The sequence below is a fragment of the Panthera leo genome, chromosome E2, assembly GCF_018350215.1.
Source record: "Panthera leo isolate Ple1 chromosome E2, P.leo_Ple1_pat1.1, whole genome shotgun sequence".
Lineage (NCBI taxonomy): Eukaryota > Metazoa > Chordata > Mammalia > Carnivora > Felidae > Panthera > Panthera leo.
In genome coordinates this window covers 6463812-6483952 of record NC_056693.1, presented here as the reverse complement: position 1 = coordinate 6483952, position 20141 = coordinate 6463812, and the positions used below count along the sequence as shown (strand labels likewise).

General features: G+C 47.5%; 1 protein-coding gene across 1 annotated transcript in view; it reads left to right on the top strand.

Annotated features, from left to right (window-relative positions):
- The window catches only part of PPP2R1A (protein phosphatase 2 scaffold subunit Aalpha), a 37721-nt gene extending 23648 nt beyond the window's left edge, over positions 1-14073 (top strand). The window contains exons 7-15 of the mRNA XM_042920682.1: positions 1471-1585; positions 1693-1763; positions 2198-2332; positions 8499-8672; positions 8952-9012; positions 9615-9769; positions 10755-10897; positions 13375-13466; positions 13620-14073. Coding sequence (XP_042776616.1) covers positions 1471-1585; positions 1693-1763; positions 2198-2332; positions 8499-8672; positions 8952-9012; positions 9615-9769; positions 10755-10897; positions 13375-13466; positions 13620-13636 — 963 coding nt within the window. The 3' untranslated portion in view covers positions 13637-14073. The remainder of the gene's footprint in view (positions 1-1470; positions 1586-1692; positions 1764-2197; positions 2333-8498; positions 8673-8951; positions 9013-9614; positions 9770-10754; positions 10898-13374; positions 13467-13619) is intronic.
- Positions 14074-20141: the final 6068 nt, after the last annotated feature.

Genomic DNA, 20141 nt, shown 5'->3' with positions numbered 1-20141 from the left:
CCCGTTGTGCATGCCTGTGTCCTAACCTCCTCTTATAAGGATTCTGGTAATTTTGGATTAGGGCCACCTTAATAACCTCTTTAAAAATCCTGTCTTCAAATGCAGTCAACTTTCTGAGACAGTGAGGGGTTAGGACAGTTCAGCCCATAGCACAGCTCAAAACTTGGGTCAGAATGACCCCACTGGGCAGACAGAACAGGGACAAGATCCAGTGTCTCTGACTCTGAGGACAGTGCTCTTTCCATGGAGACCCAAGTTTGCTTTTCCCACCATCATGTTTGTTGACCACCAGCTCTTTTCTGGGTGCTGGGGATCCAGTGAATTTGCATTCCTGGCCTCCACGGGGCAGGCAGTCTAAAGTTGGGAAGGTCTACTGAGGTAGAGGGAAACGGTGCCCAGGCCGACAGACACGCATGAGGCACTGAGAATAGGAGGTGGTGCTACAGCTGGTTCTAGAAGATGGGTGGGTGGGAGCTGGGATAGGAACTGTGTCCCAGCAAAAGGACATCATGCGCACAGGGCCCTGGGAGGCCAGAGCCAGTGTGAGGGGCAGCATTTGGGGCTCACTCTTGGGGGCCCCATGTGAGGGAAAGCCAGAGAGAGGCTCAGGGTCTGACCTTGGGTGCACTCCACCCCATGGCTCCCCGTTCCTGTAAGTGTGTTTGTGGAAGGACTGGGAGCCTCCAGATAATATTTCCCGGGACCATCCATGTTCCCCGTGAAAATGTTAGCACGTGACCGCACCCTGGAGGCTCAGCACCATGGTTAAAGACAATTCTGTCCTTGGCTTCTGGACAGCATGAACTGGATCACACTGGGTTTTAGATAAAAGCTCAGCAAAGGCAGGGATCTTAACACTGTTTGAGCAGCGCTTGGCCTGCAAGAGATCCTCAGTAAATACCTGTTACGTGGAGAAGAGGTAACATTTGTTCCAGGTAGCATTAGGCCCTTCAGAGTTTTTGTCTGTCCCTCTCTTGGTCATGAACTGTCCTGCTTCCTCCTAGGGCTTCAAGAGTCAGGGGATAGGCAGGGCCTAGTAGGCCTTCTTCCCCCTTAATGTGTATACATTTATTTTCATTAGAAAAATAATTTATCTTCTGGTAATTTGAAAAATACAGAGGAATATAAATTAAAAAGCAAGAGCCATCACATGACTGGAATGTTTTTTGGTGGGGGGAGCAAACCCCACCCCAAATAGCTTGAGTGGTAGAGATGTGTTACCATTCTTAATGCAGACAACAGCGCTATGCCATAGGTAGTCTCATGGCCCTCATTTTGCTTTTAAGGAAACGGGCTCAGAGAGGCTTGGAGACTTGGCCCGGCTCACCCTGTGGTGCTGGGATTAGATCTCAGCAGTGATTCTAAGGGCACACTCTTACCCTCACTTCTGGTGCCTTGAACTTTGATTCTGGTCTCAATTGCCCAGAGTACCTGCCCAGCTGTCTCACAGCCCCTGCTTTCTGTCTGCAGCTCCAGAAAGCAGTGGGGCCTGAGATCACCAAGACAGACCTGGTCCCCGCCTTCCAGAACCTGATGAAAGACTGTGAGGCCGAGGTGAGGGCCGCAGCCTCCCACAAGGTCAAAGGTTGGTGCTGGCGACCAGAACACAGCAAATGGATGGGTGTCTGAGGGGTCTGAGGTAGAACCAGATGTCAGGTTTCACCTTCTTCTGCCTCCCTTCTTCTTCCACAGAATTCTGTGAAAATCTCTCAGCCGACTGTCGGGAGAATGTGATCATGACACAGATACTACCCTGCATCAAGGTAATGCAGTTTGGTGGGAGGATTAGGGGAGATCTGAGTCTGCTAAAGGGATGGAGATGGGGCTTTATGGACATCCAGTCGCAGATAGTCCCCAGCCTTCTGGGGCCAGGCAGACTTGGGTTGGAAACAGTTAGGTTTCCTGAGTGCAGGCAGAATCTGAAGCTTGGGGCCAAGCTTGGAGGTGGGGGTGCTTCCTTTCAAAAGTCCCAAGAGCCTTGGGATTGGGTGGAGGCTACTAGGAACATGGAACTCTAAGCAGGTGGGACAGGTAAGAAACTGCCGTGTACCTTTGTGCCCTAAACCATCCCTGCTCCATGCGGGATATGGGCAAAAGCAGGCCATGGCTCAGGCCTCTTAGGAAGTGGGAGTCTGCTTGGCCATTTGCTGCTGCGGGGGTTGTCCTGATCCTGTCCCCTTTCCCTATTCCCCACCAGGAGCTGGTGTCAGACGCCAACCAACACGTGAAGTCAGCCTTGGCCTCCGTCATCATGGGCCTCTCCCCCATCCTGGGCAAAGACAATACCATTGAGCACCTCTTGCCCCTCTTCCTGGCTCAGCTGAAGGATGAGGTAATTGTGCCGGGAAGGCTCTGAGCTCTGTATTGGCAGAGGTGACAGGTGGGTCAGCTGCTTTCCTAGATTGGTCTGGAATCTCCTAGAATCTCAACAGACACCCAGGTCCCAAATGAGTTGGATATTGGTGGGCACAACGGAGTGTGTGTTCACTCATTCACTTATTAGGCAATGTTTTGCACACCCTTGCTCTGTGCTAATTCTTTCTCTGGGGATCAGGGACACCAAAAGAGACTAAGACAGTGTCACTCCTCAGAGACTGACAGTGGAGAGAGGGAGATGGGCAATCCCATGATCGCATAGGTGCTGTGATAAGTTCTTGTCTTTTAGGATTTAGGCAAAGATGCCGTAATAAAGACCCCCAAATACAGTGGCTTATGTAAGATAATTTTCTTACAACAGTTCAGAGCTAGGTGGGTCCTACATGAGGGGTTACCCCTGCTGACCTCCACACTCTCTGGGTCTGAGGCAGCTGCTCCAATCTTCACCATCCCCAGCCAGGATGAAGGCAGAAGGTATTAGACAACAGGAAATGTGTGGTCCTTGTAAGAGGGCACCCACCAGTCTGTTCCACGCCCCACTGGCCAGAGCCAGTCATTTGACCACACCTTGCCATTCATTTGGGCTGGAATACAGAAGATGAGAGTGCCAGGCAGGGGCTAGACAGGTTGTGGGGTGACAGCCAGGGAAGGAGTTTGGACTTGAACTATGGGCATCACAGATGTGGGTGCCAGAAAGGAACCCCGAGGTTACTGTCAAAGAAAGATTGCAGCATGGAGGCCAGAAGAGGTGCAGGGAGACCAGACTGGTGGGAGAGGAGGTGTGGCTACAGAGATGGGGAAGGTCTATGCGGAGCGGGGGTGGTTTGCAGGCTCCCTGGTTCCTGTCATGGTGGTGACCAGGCAGACGGTGAGACTCTTTAGTGCTTTGTGACTTCCTCGTTGCCAAAGGCCTCCGTCTCCCTCTCTCCCTGCCCTCCCCACCCTTCCCCCAGCACACACAGTGCTAGGAAATCGCATCAGATTTGAGTCCCCTGCCACTCCCCCAAAATATCACGTTATTAAATTCTGCTATGATGGGATAATCTCTCAGCCCCAGAATTACAAATCAAATTTGTACAAATTACAAATTCAACAAATCTTGTGTTGAAGGCTATGCACCTGCTAAAGAAAAGCTTAATAATCTTACTGTTGATCATTTATTTGTGTCACTTGTTACAGTTCAAACCAGAATTCATTTTTATAATGACTCAAATTTTATGACCTAAGTGAAGTGCTTCACACACACGTTTTCTTTTATAAGCATGCTTTTTGTAGCTATAGCTTGTTACAAATATAGTTTGTATTTGCTTGTGATGCTTAAGTGGAGACAGCTTGGCTGGTGAGCGTTGGCTTCTGTGTCCTTTTAACACCTCACCAGGGTCTCGAGGAGCATTTTGCTTCCTGGCATCAAAGGGAGCTCCACATTCAGCTTGCGTGTGGAGGTGAGCCCACATGTGCTACAGCAGTGCCACAGCTAGGGCCGGTTTCTGCACCGGCTTCGCCTTCAGCAAGCGCTACGTGATGGTCCTGTTCGTGCAGCTGTAGTGCGCCCCAGGGCAGCTTCTCCTGCAAAGAAGACAAGACCCATCATGGTTTTCCTTGTCTTTTTCCTTTTTATTTTTTTTAAATATTTATTTAATTTTGAGAGGGAGGGAGAGAGCATGAATGAGAATCCCAAGCAGACTCTGCACTAACAGACCAACATGGGGCTCGAACCCACCAACTGTGAGATCATGGCCTGAGCTGAGACTGAGTCAGACTCTTAAAACCGACTGAACCATCCAGGTGCCCTGACCCATCGTGGCTTTCTTGGTGTGCGATACTCATCTGGCTTGTATCTGGAATTTCAATTCTAGACCTGTAAACTTTACATTTCATACTTGATAAGATTTATAAACTTACCCAAATAAAAAGGGCCTTTTTCTGGGTATGCCTAAACAGAGGTTTTTAAATGGTTTAAGCCATCGTATTTGTATCTTCTCTTGTGTTCAGGACACTGGCTTGTGCAGCAGGGGCTCAGAGATGCCCTCCCAGGACCTGGGCAGGCGCTAGCCCTGTACAGTCCAGACCTGCTGAGTTAACCCTTCACTGCACACACTCACTTGGTTTATTGGTTCATTTCTACACCTTGTTTTTTTGTTTGCTTGTGTTTTAACAAGGAAATAGTTTTTTGCCATCTCCGAGGGTAAGTGGTGTCTGTGGGAAAGCCTTCACCTGAGAAAGGCCTCTCTTGTCTCTAGTCTCTGGCTGACACGGAGTCTCAGAATTGTACCTGACCTTTTCGGATGCCCCAGCGAGGGTTGCTCTTGAGCTGTGGCCCGGAGTTGTTCTTCTGGGCTTTCTGAGATGGCAGGTGCCCCACATCAGGGAATGACGTGGCAGCCGGGGGAAGGAAGCCTGTTGACAGAGGAGGCTTAGCTCGGCTCCTGTGCTGCTGCAGAGCCCAAAGCCAGTTAGACGGTGTGCTTTGTTGGGGGCCCATTTCTTCCTTGTCTCCAGAGGTGAGACTCCCAAGTAGGCACACACCGTATTTTTCCATCCTTAGAATTGTGTATGGCTAACCTTCGGAGAAAGGAAATCGGCCCATTCACTGTGAGGATATTTCCGTTCACATCCCTGGATAAGTGCTAACTCCCCTAATTTTTCATCGTGTTTGAAAACTGAGGCCAGACTCCTCACATGGGTCTCTGCTCAGTACGGGAAGGCCATCACAGTGGTTTTATATGCATTTCAAATGTCTTTTATTCAAATGAGCCGTCAATCCAGTTAGTTTTCAATTTATTCAAAGAAGAAATTTCCCTCTCTTTTGGGTGTTACAGATGCCTTCATTCCAAGTGGGGAAATGCACAAGGCTCTCTCCTCTCCCTTCCCAGCCCTGACTCTGACTGCATCTTGGTCCGCTCAGTTGACTTGAATCATCCTCATTACTTTCCCCTGGAGTAGACTGTGACTCATGCACGTCTACACTAACGTGCTTTTCTAACCTGGGGTTAGGATGGCAGACAGGGCAGCTCCCGCTCCGGGAATCTTTCTTAGGAAAAGAAAGAAGAACAGGTATAGTCTCTCATGTAAGTTCAGGCTTTTAGACAACCGTCACAGGAGAAGGACAGCAACAGGGTGGACAGCACTGGAATAGTTCCTTCCTCAGCATCCTTGGCTCTAGAAAGAACTGAATTAATACCTTGTAGGGAGGGAAATGGTGTTGGTTCTGAGAGTTCTTTAGCCGTTGGACTGGCCGGCCAGAAACTGGCTGTCTTCTGTTCCTAAATGAGACCTTAACAGTGTTTGATAAAGAAAAGATGTGCTCGTAGGCAGGGCCTCAGGGGATTCTACTCTGGAGGTGCCGGCCAAGCCATGCTGTCCTCACAGTAGTGGCCGTACCCGTCACGGCCGCTGCGTCTACGTCCCCACCTCCATGCTCAGGGTCAGCGATAGGCTAGAACAGCCCTCTGCCCAGAAGAGCTGTCACACTTGTGGTTGCTGTTGATCAAAGTGAATGGATAAAGTCAGTGAGGGAACAGGTGCACAGGAGACCCGGCACGAGCCCTCAGATGTCCTCTCCTTGCAGTCCTATGGACGGCACTTAAATCTCCCACAAGTGACGTGTGACCGCATGTTGCCAACCAAGGAAGCTCACTGAGCCTTGGTTTCCAGGGATTTTATAGAGGGGTTGGTCACATAGCCAAGGAATGGAGCTGCCTGCATGGCTGACTTCAGTTACTCTGTATCCAGCCCCTCCAGAGGTCAAGTTGGTACCTCATGGCCCACGGCCCTCCCTGTAAGTCATGTTGTTAGAGTTGTCTGTCCGGCATGGCCCAAGCTTCCCAGGTGACCACAAAGATGCTCTCATCAGACAGGATATTCTCCCAGGAGCTGGTCAGGGGCCCAACCCTTGTTTGGAACATGCCTAATTGGATCTGGATCGACCTGGATCTGCGGAGTTAAACCCATTATGGCACTGCGTAGTTGTTTACTTGGTTCGTTGATTCGTTTCTTACTTGGTTCAGGTTACAAAGAACTACTTGTGACGACTGCCATCTGGGAACATACGATTTGGAACAAGGTTCCAGTAGGGCTTCTGTTTTTTGTTTTTGTTTTTTAAATTTGCAAATTTTTTTTCTTTTCAAATTTCTATATAAATTCTAGTTAGTTAACATATAGTGCAATATTAGTTTCAGGAATAGAATGCAGTGATTCATCACTTGCATATGGCACCTGGTGCTCATCACAGGTGCCCATCCCCCCACCGACCTCTTTCCATCAACCCTCAGTTTGAGTCTCTCATGGTTTGTTTCCCTCTCTCTTTTCTTCCCTCCCATATGTTCATCTTTGTTTTTGTTTTTTTAATTTTTTGTAACATTTGTTTATTTTTGAGAGAGAGAGAGACACACACACAGCATGAGTTGGGGAGGGGCAGAGAGAGGAGACATAATCTGTAGCCGGCTCTAGGCTCTGAGCTGTCAGCACAGAGCCTGACATGGGGCTCGAACTCACAAACCATGAGATAATGACCTGAGCCACAGTTGGACATTTAACCAACTGAGTCATCCTGGCACCCCCATCTGTTTTGTTTCTTAAATTCCACATATAAGTGAAATGGTACGGTATTTGTCTTTCTCTTGACTAACTTCTTTCACTTAGCATAATACACTCTAGCTCCATCCACATTGTTGCAAATGGCCAGATTTCATTCTTTTTCATGGCCAAGTAATATTCCATCTATATTTATATGCCACATCTTCTTTATCCTTCCATCAGTTAATGGACATTTGAGCTCTTTCCATACTTTGGCTATTGTTGACAATGTTGCTGTAAACATCGGGGTGCATACACCCCTTCGAATCTGTATTTTTGTATACTTTGGATAAATACCTAGTAGTGCAATTGCTGGGTCATGGGGTAGTTCTATTTGTAACTTTTTGAGGAACCTCCATACTGTTCTCCACAGTGGCTGCACCAGCTTGCATTTCCACCAACAGCGCGAGAGGGTTCCCTTTTTTCCGCATCCTCGCCAACATCTGTTTCTTATGTTGTTAATGTGAGCCATTCTGACAGGTGTGAGGTGGTAATCTCATCGTGGTTTTGATTTGTATTTCCCTGATGATGAGTGCTGTTGAGCATCTTTTTGTGTGTCTATTGGCCACCTGGATGTCTTCTTTAGAAAAGTGTCTCTTCATGTCTTCTGCCCATTTCTTCACTGGATTATTTGTTCTTTGGGTTTTGGGCTTGATAAGTTCTTAATAGATTTTGGATCCTAACCCTTTATCTGATATATCATTTGCAAATATCTTCTCTCATTCTACAGGCTGCCTTTTAGTTTTGTTGACTGTTTCCTTTGCTGTGCAGACTTTTGTCTCGATGAAGTCTAAGTTCATTTTTGCTTCTGTTTTGATTAACAAGAACTGTGTTTATGTGCCTTTTCTTTTAAGTTGTTCTCCTCCTTTAGGGAAGTTGGTGGGGTACATGTGTCTGTGTATCTTATAATGTATATGTGCATGTACTTATATAGTAAGTCAGCGCTCATAATATCGGTAGTCAACAGGCAGCTGAAAGTGCATTCCTTCAGCAGAAGTGTATTGAGTGCCTGCTAAGGGCCAGAGACTCTGCCGGGTCCTGGAGACATAAGGATGAATGAGACTTCCTCCTTACAGAGCTCAAAGACTAGCGGGAAGAATAGAAGTCATAGAAGTGATACTAATGAGCTCCCGCACATCATGCCTCTTGTGGATCAGACACCAGCAGGCACTTTAATGGTCTCAACCATCCTCGAGGCAAGATGTATGTTTCCCTGTCACAGATTAGTATCCAGGGAGGCCCTGTCCCTTGCTGCCAGGCTCACAGCTGCCGCACAGCAGAATGGGAATGTTATCACGTCTGTTCTTTCCAGAGCACCATGTTTTTGCAGTAATTGCTGCCAGTTCTTCAGAACAGCTAAGCATCTCTTATGCTCTGTGGTGAGATTCAAAAAGCTGCTCACGTAATGTGCTTGCTGAGGAGGAGCTGGACAGGGCAGTAGCAGGCCCTCGGGAGGTGGTGTGGCTTCTAGGGAGTTGATGCTGTGCGGCTCTGTGAGCTGTCTTCTGGGCCAGGTGCATCCTCTTAGACCCCCATCCTCCCTTCAGTGCCCGGAGGTGAGGCTGAACATTATCTCCAACCTGGACTGCGTGAACGAGGTCATTGGCATCCGACAGCTGTCCCAGTCCCTGCTGCCCGCCATCGTGGAGCTGGCCGAAGACGCCAAGTGGCGGGTACGGCTGGCCATCATCGAGTATATGCCCCTGCTAGCCGGACAGCTGGTGAGTGAGGCGGCCTGGAGTCAGGCCGTGTTGTGTTCAGCGTGTCCAGGGCTCTCACAGTGTCACCAAGGCCCCCGAGGGCTGTCTGGGGAGTAGGACGAAGGGGCATGGGAAATGGGGCTGTAAAGGTGAAGAGACTTCAGCTAGAACAGAGAAGGGAAGGGAGTCCCCCAGGGGAAGCTGAGGAGTATCCGATGTGTTTGGGTGGGTGTGTTTCCCTGTGTTTCACTGGAAACTCCCCAGTCTCCTTTGATTCCTTCTCTTTTTTTTCTCCTGCAGGGGGTAGAGTTTTTTGATGAGAAGCTCAACTCCTTGTGCATGGCATGGCTTGTGGATCATGGTGAGTCCCTCCGGCAGGTGGGGGAGGATGTTGGCGCTCCAGGAAGGATGGACTCGGCATTGACTGGGGCTTGCAGGGGTGTGGAGTCACTGCCCCAGGCCATCTGCCGCTTATGTGGACCAGCTCCCTTTTTAGAATCCTGGATAAGGGCAGGGTGGGAAGGGAAACAGAGCAGATCACCCAGGGGCGGCCTGGCCCGGGGCAGTGTAGAGAGTGCCAGGGCGGCTGGGCAGGTAACTCGGGCTGGAATCCTGCCCCTGGCTGTGGAAACTCCGAGCACACTCCTCTGTGAAACGGGCGAGAACTGCTCATTGTTTTCACCGAGGTAAAAGTGTTTGTTTGTTTCACTGCCATTCCAAGTATTAGTTACTAAATAATTGGCTTAGGCATATCAGTTTACCCATCTGTAAAAAGGTCGGTAGTGGAAGCTGTGTCTTGGAGCTGTTGGGAAGATACTGCACGAAAAGGAACCGCACTTCAGCAAGTAGCACAGGCTTTGCTTCACCTGCAGCCCGGCACCCAGGGCTGCCTGGTCAGCAGTAGCGAGGGACTGCTCCCTGCCCGCTCAGCCCTTCACCTTCTGAATCCCCGCCCTTTTGCAGTCTATGCCATCCGTGAGGCGGCCACCAGCAACCTGAAGAAGCTGGTGGAGAAGTTTGGGAAGGAGTGGGCCCATGCCACTATCATCCCCAAGGTCTTAGCCATGTCTGGGGACCCCAACTACCTGCACCGCATGACTACACTCTTCTGCATCAATGTGAGTGCCCCCACCTGCCCGCTGGCCTGTCCCCCAGGGAACTGAGCGTACCTGGGAGAGGAGGGATGGCCGGGGTCCTTGGGAAGACATCTGGCTCGGGAGTGGGGATGTGGTAGAGTTGGGGGCGGGGAGGAGGGCAGGGATGGGTCCCTGGGGAACTACAGGCCAGGGGTAGGGACCTGCATGGGGGAAACCCAGGACTGGGGAGGTTTGGCCTGCTGAGCAGTGACTGCCAAACCTTTCGGAGCATCCCTCTTGTTGTCTATAAAGTATATGTGTATATTTACATATGATACATTGTTTATGTGTGCAAGCTCTAGAGTCAGACCTACTCATTAATTCTAGTTCTGCCATAGATTAGTCATAGGCCTTGGGACATTTCCCAACTGCTCAGTGTTTCAGTTTCCTTACCAATAAAGCACTCATCCTGTTAATCACGATACCTTATACTCAGGAGGTTGTAAAGATTAATCTGGCCATACACGCACAGGGCTTAGAACAGTTGTGTTATGTGGAGCAAGGGCTCCTTTCTAGTCACTTAAATAAACCATCCACATAGCTAGAAATTAAAAGATAGAATTTAACAACATATAAATATAACTGAGTGTTCTGATGATTTCTTCCCGCATCTCACTTTGGAAGCCGTCACACTAAGGAAAGCATCCTGGGGTTAGGAATCCAGGCCCATCCCCAGAAGATAAAGGGAAGTCTGAGGATGGGCAGATGGGACCAGGACAGTCTGAGCTGAGGGTTTCCAGGATAGGGAGACAGTGGTATTAAGGTGTTAGGAGGGCGTTAGTAGAGATGGCAGCCTCAGGAGAATAAACTGTTCCAGAGTGAGTGAACCTGGGCTCAGAGGCCCCCATGTTGCTCAGCGACACGCTCAGGCGTGGTGATCACTGAGGTGGCCTGCTCAGAGGAAGGAGGAAACGGGAGTTAGCCATGAGCTTTGTGTAATCACCTCTCTGTCACTCACCGCCCCCAGGTGCTGTCTGAGGTCTGTGGGCAGGACATCACCACCAAGCACATGCTGCCTACAGTTCTGCGTATGGCTGGGGATCCTGTCGCCAATGTCCGCTTCAATGTGGCCAAGTCCCTACAGAAGATAGGGCCTATCCTGGACAACAGGTGAGGTCTGGACCCTCCTTCACACACCGGCGGGGCTGATTCTAGGCATCTTAATCTTTGACCTTTGAAGTTGGAGCCTAGGGTTGGAGACCCAGCGTGGCTCTTGCTGTGTAAGCCTGGCCGGTCTCTTCATCTTCCCAAGGTCTTAGTTTCCTCAGATGTGGAATGAGAATTCCCATGGCCCACCTCATAGTGGGAGGGAGGCAGTAGGATGACACTTGTGTATATACTGGTAGCAACAGGGAAGAAAATGAAATTAGCAAGTTTTAATTATTTTTGAATGTGTGTGTATGTGTATTATTGCATCAAACCCATCAGATACCAAGGAATAAATTTAATAAAAGATGTAGAACATTTTTAGTGAAAACTATAGAACATTGCTTTGAGAAATTAAAGATTCACTTAATATTCTTGGATGGAATTGTTCCCCAAATTTATGTATAGATTCAGTATAATCTCAGTCAATCTTAGCAGGTTCTTTATTGAAAAATTGACAAGTTGATTCTGGAATTAACAGAAACGAAAAGATCTGGAGTAGCAAAAGTGGTCCCAAAAAAGAAAAAAGTTGGAAGACTTCTAAAACCAGATACCAAGACTTATGATACCATGGTAATTAAAAAGTGAGGTGTTGGCACAATAATATAGCCCAATGACCCAGAATCAAGGGCACAGAAACAGACCTGTGTGTATATAACAGTAGGTGCTACTGCAGTTGAGGAGTGAAATGTAGGTATTTTCATAGACAGCCCAGTCAGTTGGATATGCATGGGGGGGCGGGGGGCGGGTTCCCACTTCAGTGTGTAAGCGAATTAGAGATAATCGACCATAATCAGAAAAATAAAAAAGATTTTAGAAGAAAATTTGGGACAAGATCTTTAAGAGTTAACAAAGATTTATTAAATTGCTCAGATTTGTTAAATAGCTCACCAGGGGAAAAGGTTGGTGAGTTCTTGATTGAAAAGAACGTCATTGAAAGAGAACATTATGAGGGGCCCCTGGGTGGCTCAGTTGGTTAAGCGTCCAACTGTTGACTTTGGCTCAGGTCATGATCTCGGGGTCGTGAGATCCAGTCCCATGTCGGGCTCTGCGCTGGGTGTGGAACCTGCCTAAGAGTCTCTCCCTCTCCCTCTCCCCCTCCCCCTCCCCCACTGCCCATGCCCCCTCTCTCTCAAAGAAAAGAAACACATTATGAGAGTAAAATGGCAAGCCACTGATTGGGAGCATTGGGGGTAATACCTATTTCTGACTAAGGATGGACTCATCCAGACTACTTTCCTACTAATCAATAAGACAAACCCCCAAGAAAGATGTGGGCGAAACCGACTTGAAGACGCACTTCTGAAAGAAGATCTCCTTGTAGCCATTAATATGTGACAGGGTGCTCAACATCATCAGCCATCAGGAAATTGCAAATGAAAATACACCCCAGAATGGCTTAACCTGAAAAAAATTCGGGGTCATTCGGCGTTTGTAGAATGGCTGGAACTCTCATACACAGCAGGTGAGGCCGTGAGTGGCATATAGGTGCAGTCACTCTGAAAACCGGTAGAATCTAGTGGAGCTAAGTGTAAGTACACTGTGAGCCAGCACAGCACTTCCATTCCTGGAGAAACGAGTGCTTATTTGTAGCAAAAGGACGTTCGTGGTAGCTTTATTCATAGTAGCCACGGAATGGAAACACTCCCAAGTGCCCACCGGCAGTGCAGTGGATAAAATCGTGGTTTGTTCATACTGTGCGAGACCGTATTGAGCAATGAAGACGTCTGCTCTACTTAACACAGGTGATTCTCACCAGCGTCATGTTGAGTGAGAAGCCGGACGCAGGGAAACAGCGTGTGATTCCACTTCTGTCAAGTTCAAAAATAGGCAAAACAGATCTAGATGATAGAAGAGAGAATGGTAGTTGTGTGGGGCAAAGGAACGGTTCTGTTAACTGGAAGGGGACATGCCTTCATTTCCCCAAACACTTGACTTGCCGTGTGGGTGCATTTCCCAGGGGCCCTTACTGGAGAGTAGATACCTCCCCCTTGGCTCCTATTGGGCCAGGTACTTCTCCTTCAGCACTTGATATGTCTCTGTTAATTATCGTCAGTTTGGTCTGTGTCTTCCTCCTCGCCCAAGCCCTTGCCACGGGCAAGGCTCAGGTGTCGGATTTACCACTCTGCTCACACCTAATGCATAGTAGGCCTCAGTAAATATGTTAAATGAAGACATCCATTTGCTGAGCCTCTGAGACTTGTGGGTCCTGTGATTCTCTGCCCCACTTTCCCAGACTGACTGACCTCCCTTTGTCTGTTCTGGACCCCCAAGACCTCTGTCCTAGTTTGTTAGACTTCCAGCCCGCAAAGTCATTTCATCTCTGGGCACACGTGCGTGTCTGTATCTGAACCCCTCCTTGCCCAGAAACCCTCTGCCTCCCTCACGCCCCCAGCCTAGCTTGCCTCACCCCTTCCCTCGCCTTTCCTTTCTCCTTCCAGCACACTGCAGAGTGAAGTCAAGCCCATCCTAGAGAAGCTGACCCAGGACCAGGATGTGGATGTCAAGTACTTCGCCCAGGAGGCTCTGACTGGTAAGGCGTGAACTCAGACACCCCGGCGGGAGGGTGGTGTACAAGGACGAGCCTAGGCCTGAGAACAGCAGCTCCTGGGAGGGAGAGATGCAGAGCAGCTGGGGGCAGAGGGCTAGCTGTGGTTCTGACTCCCTCCTGTTCCTGTTCCCCCAGTTCTGTCTCTCGCCTGATGCTGGAAGAGGAGCCAACGCCGGCCTCTGGTGTTCACCCTCCCCCCCAAGTCCCTCCCTCAGGGAGACGGTGGGGGGCCTTTGGCTGTCACTCCCTGTGCATGGTCTGACCCCAGGCCCCTTCCCTCAGCACGGTTCTTCCTCTCCCCAGCCTGGGAATCCGACTTCTTGCTGTCCACCTCCCGAGGGGCTTGGGGAGCACAAGGTGGGACAGGGCAGTGACCCTGGGAGGAAGGGGCCACTTTCATCCACAGAGATGTGAGTGTCCAGGGTCACTGGCTCCGGCTGCTGTAATGGGGACCCCCTACCCCATCTTCTCCACCTCCTTTCTCCCTTCCTCTCCCCACCCCCTTCAGTGGTTTTTTTGTGTGTCGACTGTGCCGTTTTTATTTTGTTCCTTTTTTCCCTTTTCACAGAGAAATAAAGGTCTAGAAATAGCTGGTCCTCTGGTTTTAGTCACTGGCATGGAGGAGGGGTGCCACACCAAGGCCATGCTTTCTCCCACTCTCTTTGGGGAAGACCTAATTATCGGGCTTGGGATTTCTCTGGGGAACCACCAGGAGTGTAGCTGGCCTGCAGGGTAGAGAGGGTCCATGAGGTGTCTCTGGCCAGCACAGGCCTGGCTGCAGCTTGGTCTCACAGACATCAGCCAAGTATGTGGTGGTTCATAGCAGGTGCCTTGGAGCCAGACTGCCTGGGTCCAGATCCCAGTTCTTTTAGAAATGGCTGTGTGACCTTGATTGAGTAGGTTACCCAGTTTCCCCAAGCTCAGTTTTGTACTTTGTAAAATGGGGAAAACGGTAGAGTCGAGATTGCAGTGTGAAGACTAAGTAAGTTCATATATGTCAAGTGGGTAACCGCGCGTAGCACGTGAGAAGCTATGCCTTGCTGGAGAGCCCCCTGTGGGTCAGGCCCTGCTGCTGAGGAAGCCCCAGGGCTGTCACAGGGAATGAATGGGAAGGGTACCGGCAGGATGGAGCCCGTTGTCCCTCAATACCAGTTCTTCCCATTTCTTCACTAATAGAGACACTCTGCTTTGTAGCTGGGCACGTCTGCCTGGATTCAAGGCGTTTTCCAGGTCTCTTGACATTCGAAGTGGCATTGTGACTAAATTCTGCCCGATAACATGTGAACAGAAGCGGTGTGTGCAGCTTCTAGGAAGTGTTCCCCAGGAGGAGCTATGCACCCACTGCTTTTCCTCCTTCCTGCATTTTAGACTGTAGATCAGATGACTGGAGTGGGAGCAGCCATCTCGGGCCAGTAAGCCCAGCAAGGTAGCAGAACAAGAGGAGCCTGGGTCCCTGATGCTGTGACAGCCCACACCAGTGTGGGTTACTTGGGGGAGTTAAACTGTTTGAGTCACTGTTCATTTGGGGTTTCATCACTTGCAGGTCACCAAATTCTAACTGATGCAGGGGCCAAAGAGCCCCGGAGAGAGGAACGGGAGACTTAGTGGATGGTGGTACGTGTCAGGTTTCACAGAGGACGCGATACTGAGTGAAATTTTGCTCAGCAGGGTGGACGGGAAATTGGCACTGGGTGGCAGAGCGATTTCACCAGCTCAGCCCTCGTGTTACGGAGTCCCTACTGTTAGGCCCGACTGCGCCCTGGGGGATGAGGGTGAAGGAAACCGTTCCACCCGTTTTTGACTTACGTTGGTTTCATAAGGGAAGGGTCTGTGGCTTACATTCAGGCCCCACACTGCACTCAACACAAATGTACCTTTCCTGGGGTATAAATATTTGAAGGACTGACTGAATGAAGAATTGATGAAGTTGGGGGTGGGGCAGTGTGGTCACTTTCAGCATGATGAACGTTCCAAGTTCAGTAGGCAGTCTACCACTAATTGTTGAAAGAACATTCAGATGGATGCTGCGTGGTGTTTCATCTACATTTTACTGTGTAACAACCCACCCGCAGAACTTGGTGATTGAAAACAATGAAAATGTATTCCTCATCATTCTGCAGTCTGGGCTCAGGTCAGTGGGAAGCTTCCTCCATATGGTATCTGCTGGAGTTGGAATGTTCAGGATGAGTTTGTCACTCCCATGTCTGGGAGTACCACCTCATCCGAGGCCTGTTACAGCACTGTGACCTCTCCAGGGTGGCTGGACCTCTTTATCTGATGGCTTATGGTTCCAAAGCAGCTTCCAAGAGAACGAGTCCCAGTTTACTCGCTTTCAAACCTCTGCTCGCATCACAAACCAAAACAAGTCACATGGTGGAGCTCAGAGTCTGTGTGGGGAGGGACCTCGCGAGATGTGAAAACCTGGAGGGTATGGTTCACTGGGGGCTGCCAGTAATAGTCTCCGACACATGGTCCAGAGAGAAACTTCGAGTTCCATCTTAGCTCTGTTAGAGGCGGGTGGAGGCATCAACAGCATAAGGTGAGGCTGATGGCAGAGTGTATAGAGCATTTGGAGAAAGCCGAAGATGTAAACTTTATCCTGGAAGCTGAAAGCAGCCACGGGGATTTTGGTAAAGGAGTGACAGCATCAGAATTAAAGGGGGTGGGAGGACCTGGAGGATATGGTCTAAGCAAGAGAGGAGTTTTGAGCTGGAGCAGGTACCGTGCGGTTGGGGAGGTTGTGGGTAAAAAGGGAAGCGAAGCTTCTCAAGGGGACAGATTGAGACTGGGTAACACTTGGATCTGGGAGTAAAGGGAAGGATGCAGTCATCTTGGCAACCAGCGTTCAAGCCTTCTGAGACCACCTGCTCTTCTCTGAGAAACCGTCTCGGTTCCTGCAAAGCTACACGTGCTTCAACATCGCCAACCCTTTGCGCGTAACACGAACCTCTACCTGGAAAGCTTTCCCTCCTCACTCCTCAGGAAACAGAAGTAATTCAGTGTGGAGAGTGGGAAAACAAGTGGGGAGTGGCACTGGGGAGAAGTATGTGGGGGCAGATTTTGAAGAGCCCTCAAATACAGTGAAGGGATTGATTGTGACCCTGAGGGACAAGATCCAGCAAGATTTAGGGGAGATCCTTCTGGGGTCAAATGAGGCTAGGGGGCCAGGGAGGAGGCTGGGATGATGGTCCTAGGGGGCAAGGGCAGGGCCTCAGTGGGGGCTGTGGCTGAGGAGAGCAGATTGAGGAGGTAGACTTGAGGCCACTTCTGCTTTTCAAACGCACAGGGAAGTTACACAAGATGAAGCTGGAAGGAAGGCCCTGTCCCCATCCTGTTCTCAGATCTAATCAAAATTTAAAGCCTCAGCGTGTGCATTGTCATCGGCCCTCCTGTCTAAGGAAATCCCTGCTCCAACCACTCCCTTTAGTCCTTCTCTGTGCAGCTGTGTTTTTCAGATGACGACGAAACAGACCCAGAGTGTTTTGGGTGTCTGATGTGGGCTCTTAGGGACATACCAGATCAGAACTCCACAAATCTCTCCCAGAAGAAGAAGTGCCTTAATTTCTTCCAGTAGCCCAAGATCCTTTTAGGTCCTAGCCAAGGAGGAAAGCTGGCCCTATAAGCTAGGCGAGAAGAAGCAGAGCATGGCTGGCACTATAGGAAATAGGGTCCTGGTCTCTTAACCATGATGCAAAATCTAGAAATCCACGGTAAGCTTTTTAATGAGTTATTGGGGGCAAAACCTGATCTCTCCTGAACTACTATAGTCTAAACAAAGCCTAACTTTAGAGCTTTTATTCCTCTTACGTAGAATATACATCATAGCAGAAATCTCTATATCAGGAATATATGGAATGCATTTGATGGGTAATCAAGAGTATCCACAAAAGTCCAGGCCCAGATGGCTTGAGTAAATTCTACCAAAACATTTAAAGCATTAATACCAATTTTTCGCAAACTCTTCGCAAAAGTAATAGTACTTCCCAACTCATTTCGAAGCCAACGTTACCTTGATACTAAAACCAGACAACAACACCAGAAGAAAACCACAGACCAATATCCTTCATGAACATAGATACGAAAAACCTCTACTAAATACTAGCAACCCAAATCCATCAGTACACAGAATTAGGCACCATGATCAAATGAAATTTATCCCAGTCATGCAACGTTAATTTAACATCAGAAAAATCGATAAAAGATAAAACCATGTGATCATCGATGCTGAAAAAACATTTGGCAAAATCCAACATGCTTTCATAATAACACTCAACAAATGAAATAGAAGGGAACTTCCTTAACCTGATAAAAGGTATCTACAAAAACCTGCAACTAATGTAATGGTGAAAGACTGGATGCTTACCACATAAGATCATGAACAAGACAAAAATATCCACTCTTGCCACTTCTTTTCAACCTTGTGATAACAGCTCAGAGTAATGAGGCAAGAAAAATGAAAAGGCATGCAGATTGGAAAAGAAGAAGTAGAACTGTATTTGCAGATGATATGACCTTGTATAGGAAATCCTAAGAAATCCACTAAAAAAAAAGGGTCTAATAAACAAGTTCAGCAAGATTGCAGTATGCAAGATAGGTACACGGGAATAATTTGTATACCTGTACATTGGCAGATAAATGTTGGTATGGATGAGATACTGGACTCATATACTGCTGATGGGAATGTAAATGGTATAGTCACTTTGGAAAACAATGTGTTGGTCCCACAGAGTTACCATTTTGCCCACTCATTCCACTCCTAGGTATATACCCAAGAGAATTGAAAATATACGTCCTTACAAGAACTTATATGCAAGTATTGGTAACAACATTCTTGACAATAGCCTGAATGTGGAAACCACCCAAATGTCCATCAACTGATGAATGGACAAATGAAATGTAGTGTGTCCATATAATGGATAGGAGTCAGCCATAGAATGAATGAAGTATTGATACATGCTACAACATGGGTGAATTTTGGAAACATGTCAGGTGAAAGCAGCCAGACATAAGAGGCTGAATATTGTAGGATTGTTTTACTTGTACCTTTGGTGTCATTTCTAAGAAATCATTGCCAAATCTAATGTCATGAAGGTTTTGACCTATATTATCTCCTAAGAGTTTTACAGTTTTAGCTCTTACATTTAGGTCTTTGTTTATGTTGAGTTAATTTTTGTATATGGCGTTAAGTAGGAATCCAACTTTTTTTTTTTTTTTTTTTTTTTTTTTTTTTGCCTGTGGGTATTCAGTTTTCCTAGTACCATTTGTTGAATGGTCTTGGCACTCAAAAATCATTTGACCATAAATGCCAGTACCATGATATTTTGATTACAGTAGGCTTGTTTTCAAATCAGGAAAGTGAGTCCTAGCTTTGTTCTTTGTTTTGGTTTTTAGGGGCCCTTGAGATTCCATAGGAAGTTTGGGATGGGTTTTTCTTTTTCTGCAAAAAACATTATTGAGGTTTTGATAGGGATTGCATTGAATCTGTAGATGGCTTTGGGTCATAGTGACATTTTAGCAATAGTAAGTCTTCCATTCCATGAACAGGGAATACATTTCCATTTATTTAGGTCTTTAATTTCTTTCAGAAATGTTTAGTAGCTTTCATTGTAGAAATCTTTCACCTTAAATAAGGTTAATTCCTTATTTTATTTTTTTATGCTCTTATAAATGAAATTGCTTTTGTAATCTTTTCAGATTGTTCATTGCTAGTATATAGAAATGCAACTGATTTTTCTGTTGACCTTTTATTTTGCTACTTTGCTGAATTCATTTATTCTAACACTTTTATTCTGGAATTTTTAGGCTTTTCTACATAGAAGATCATATCATCTGCAAACAGATAATTTCACTTTGTCCTTTCCAATTTGGATGCCTTTTTTTTTCTTGCAGATTTATTTTGGTTACTATATTTATCATTATATATTGAATAGAAGTGGTGAGAGTGGGCACCATTGTTAATCTCAGGAAAAGGAAAAGCTTCGGCTGTAACTCTTAAGTATGAGTTTTACAGTTGTGGGCATATTATATATGAAGAAGTATATATGGTTGTGGGCATATTATATATGACCTTTATTTTGTTGAGGTACATTCCTTCTATACTCAATTTGTTGAGAGTTTTCATTATGAAAAGATACTGAGTTTTAGGTGCTTTCTGCAACTATTGAGATGATTCTATAATTTTTATTCTTCATTCTATTAATGTGGTCTGTCACATTTATTGATTTGCATATGTTGGACCATCCTTACATCCCAAGGATAAATCTTATTTGATTGTGATGTATGGAACTTTTATTTTATTTTCTTCTTTTTCTTTTTTTTTCTTTTTTTCTTTTTATTTTTTAATATATGAAATTTACTGTCAAACTGGTTTCCATACAACACCCAGTGCTCATCCCAAAAGGTGCCCTCCTCAATACCCATCACCCACCCTGCCCTCCCTCCCACCCCCCATCAACCCTCAGTTTGTTCTCAGTTTTTAACAGTCTCTTATGCTTTGGCTCTCTCCCACTCTAACCTCTTTTTTTTTTCCCCTTCCCCTCCCCCATGGGTTTCTGTTACGTTTCTCAGGATCCACATAAGAGTGAAACCATATGGTATCTGTCTGTCTCTGTATGGCTTATTTCACTTAGCATCACACTCTCCAGTTCCACCCACGTT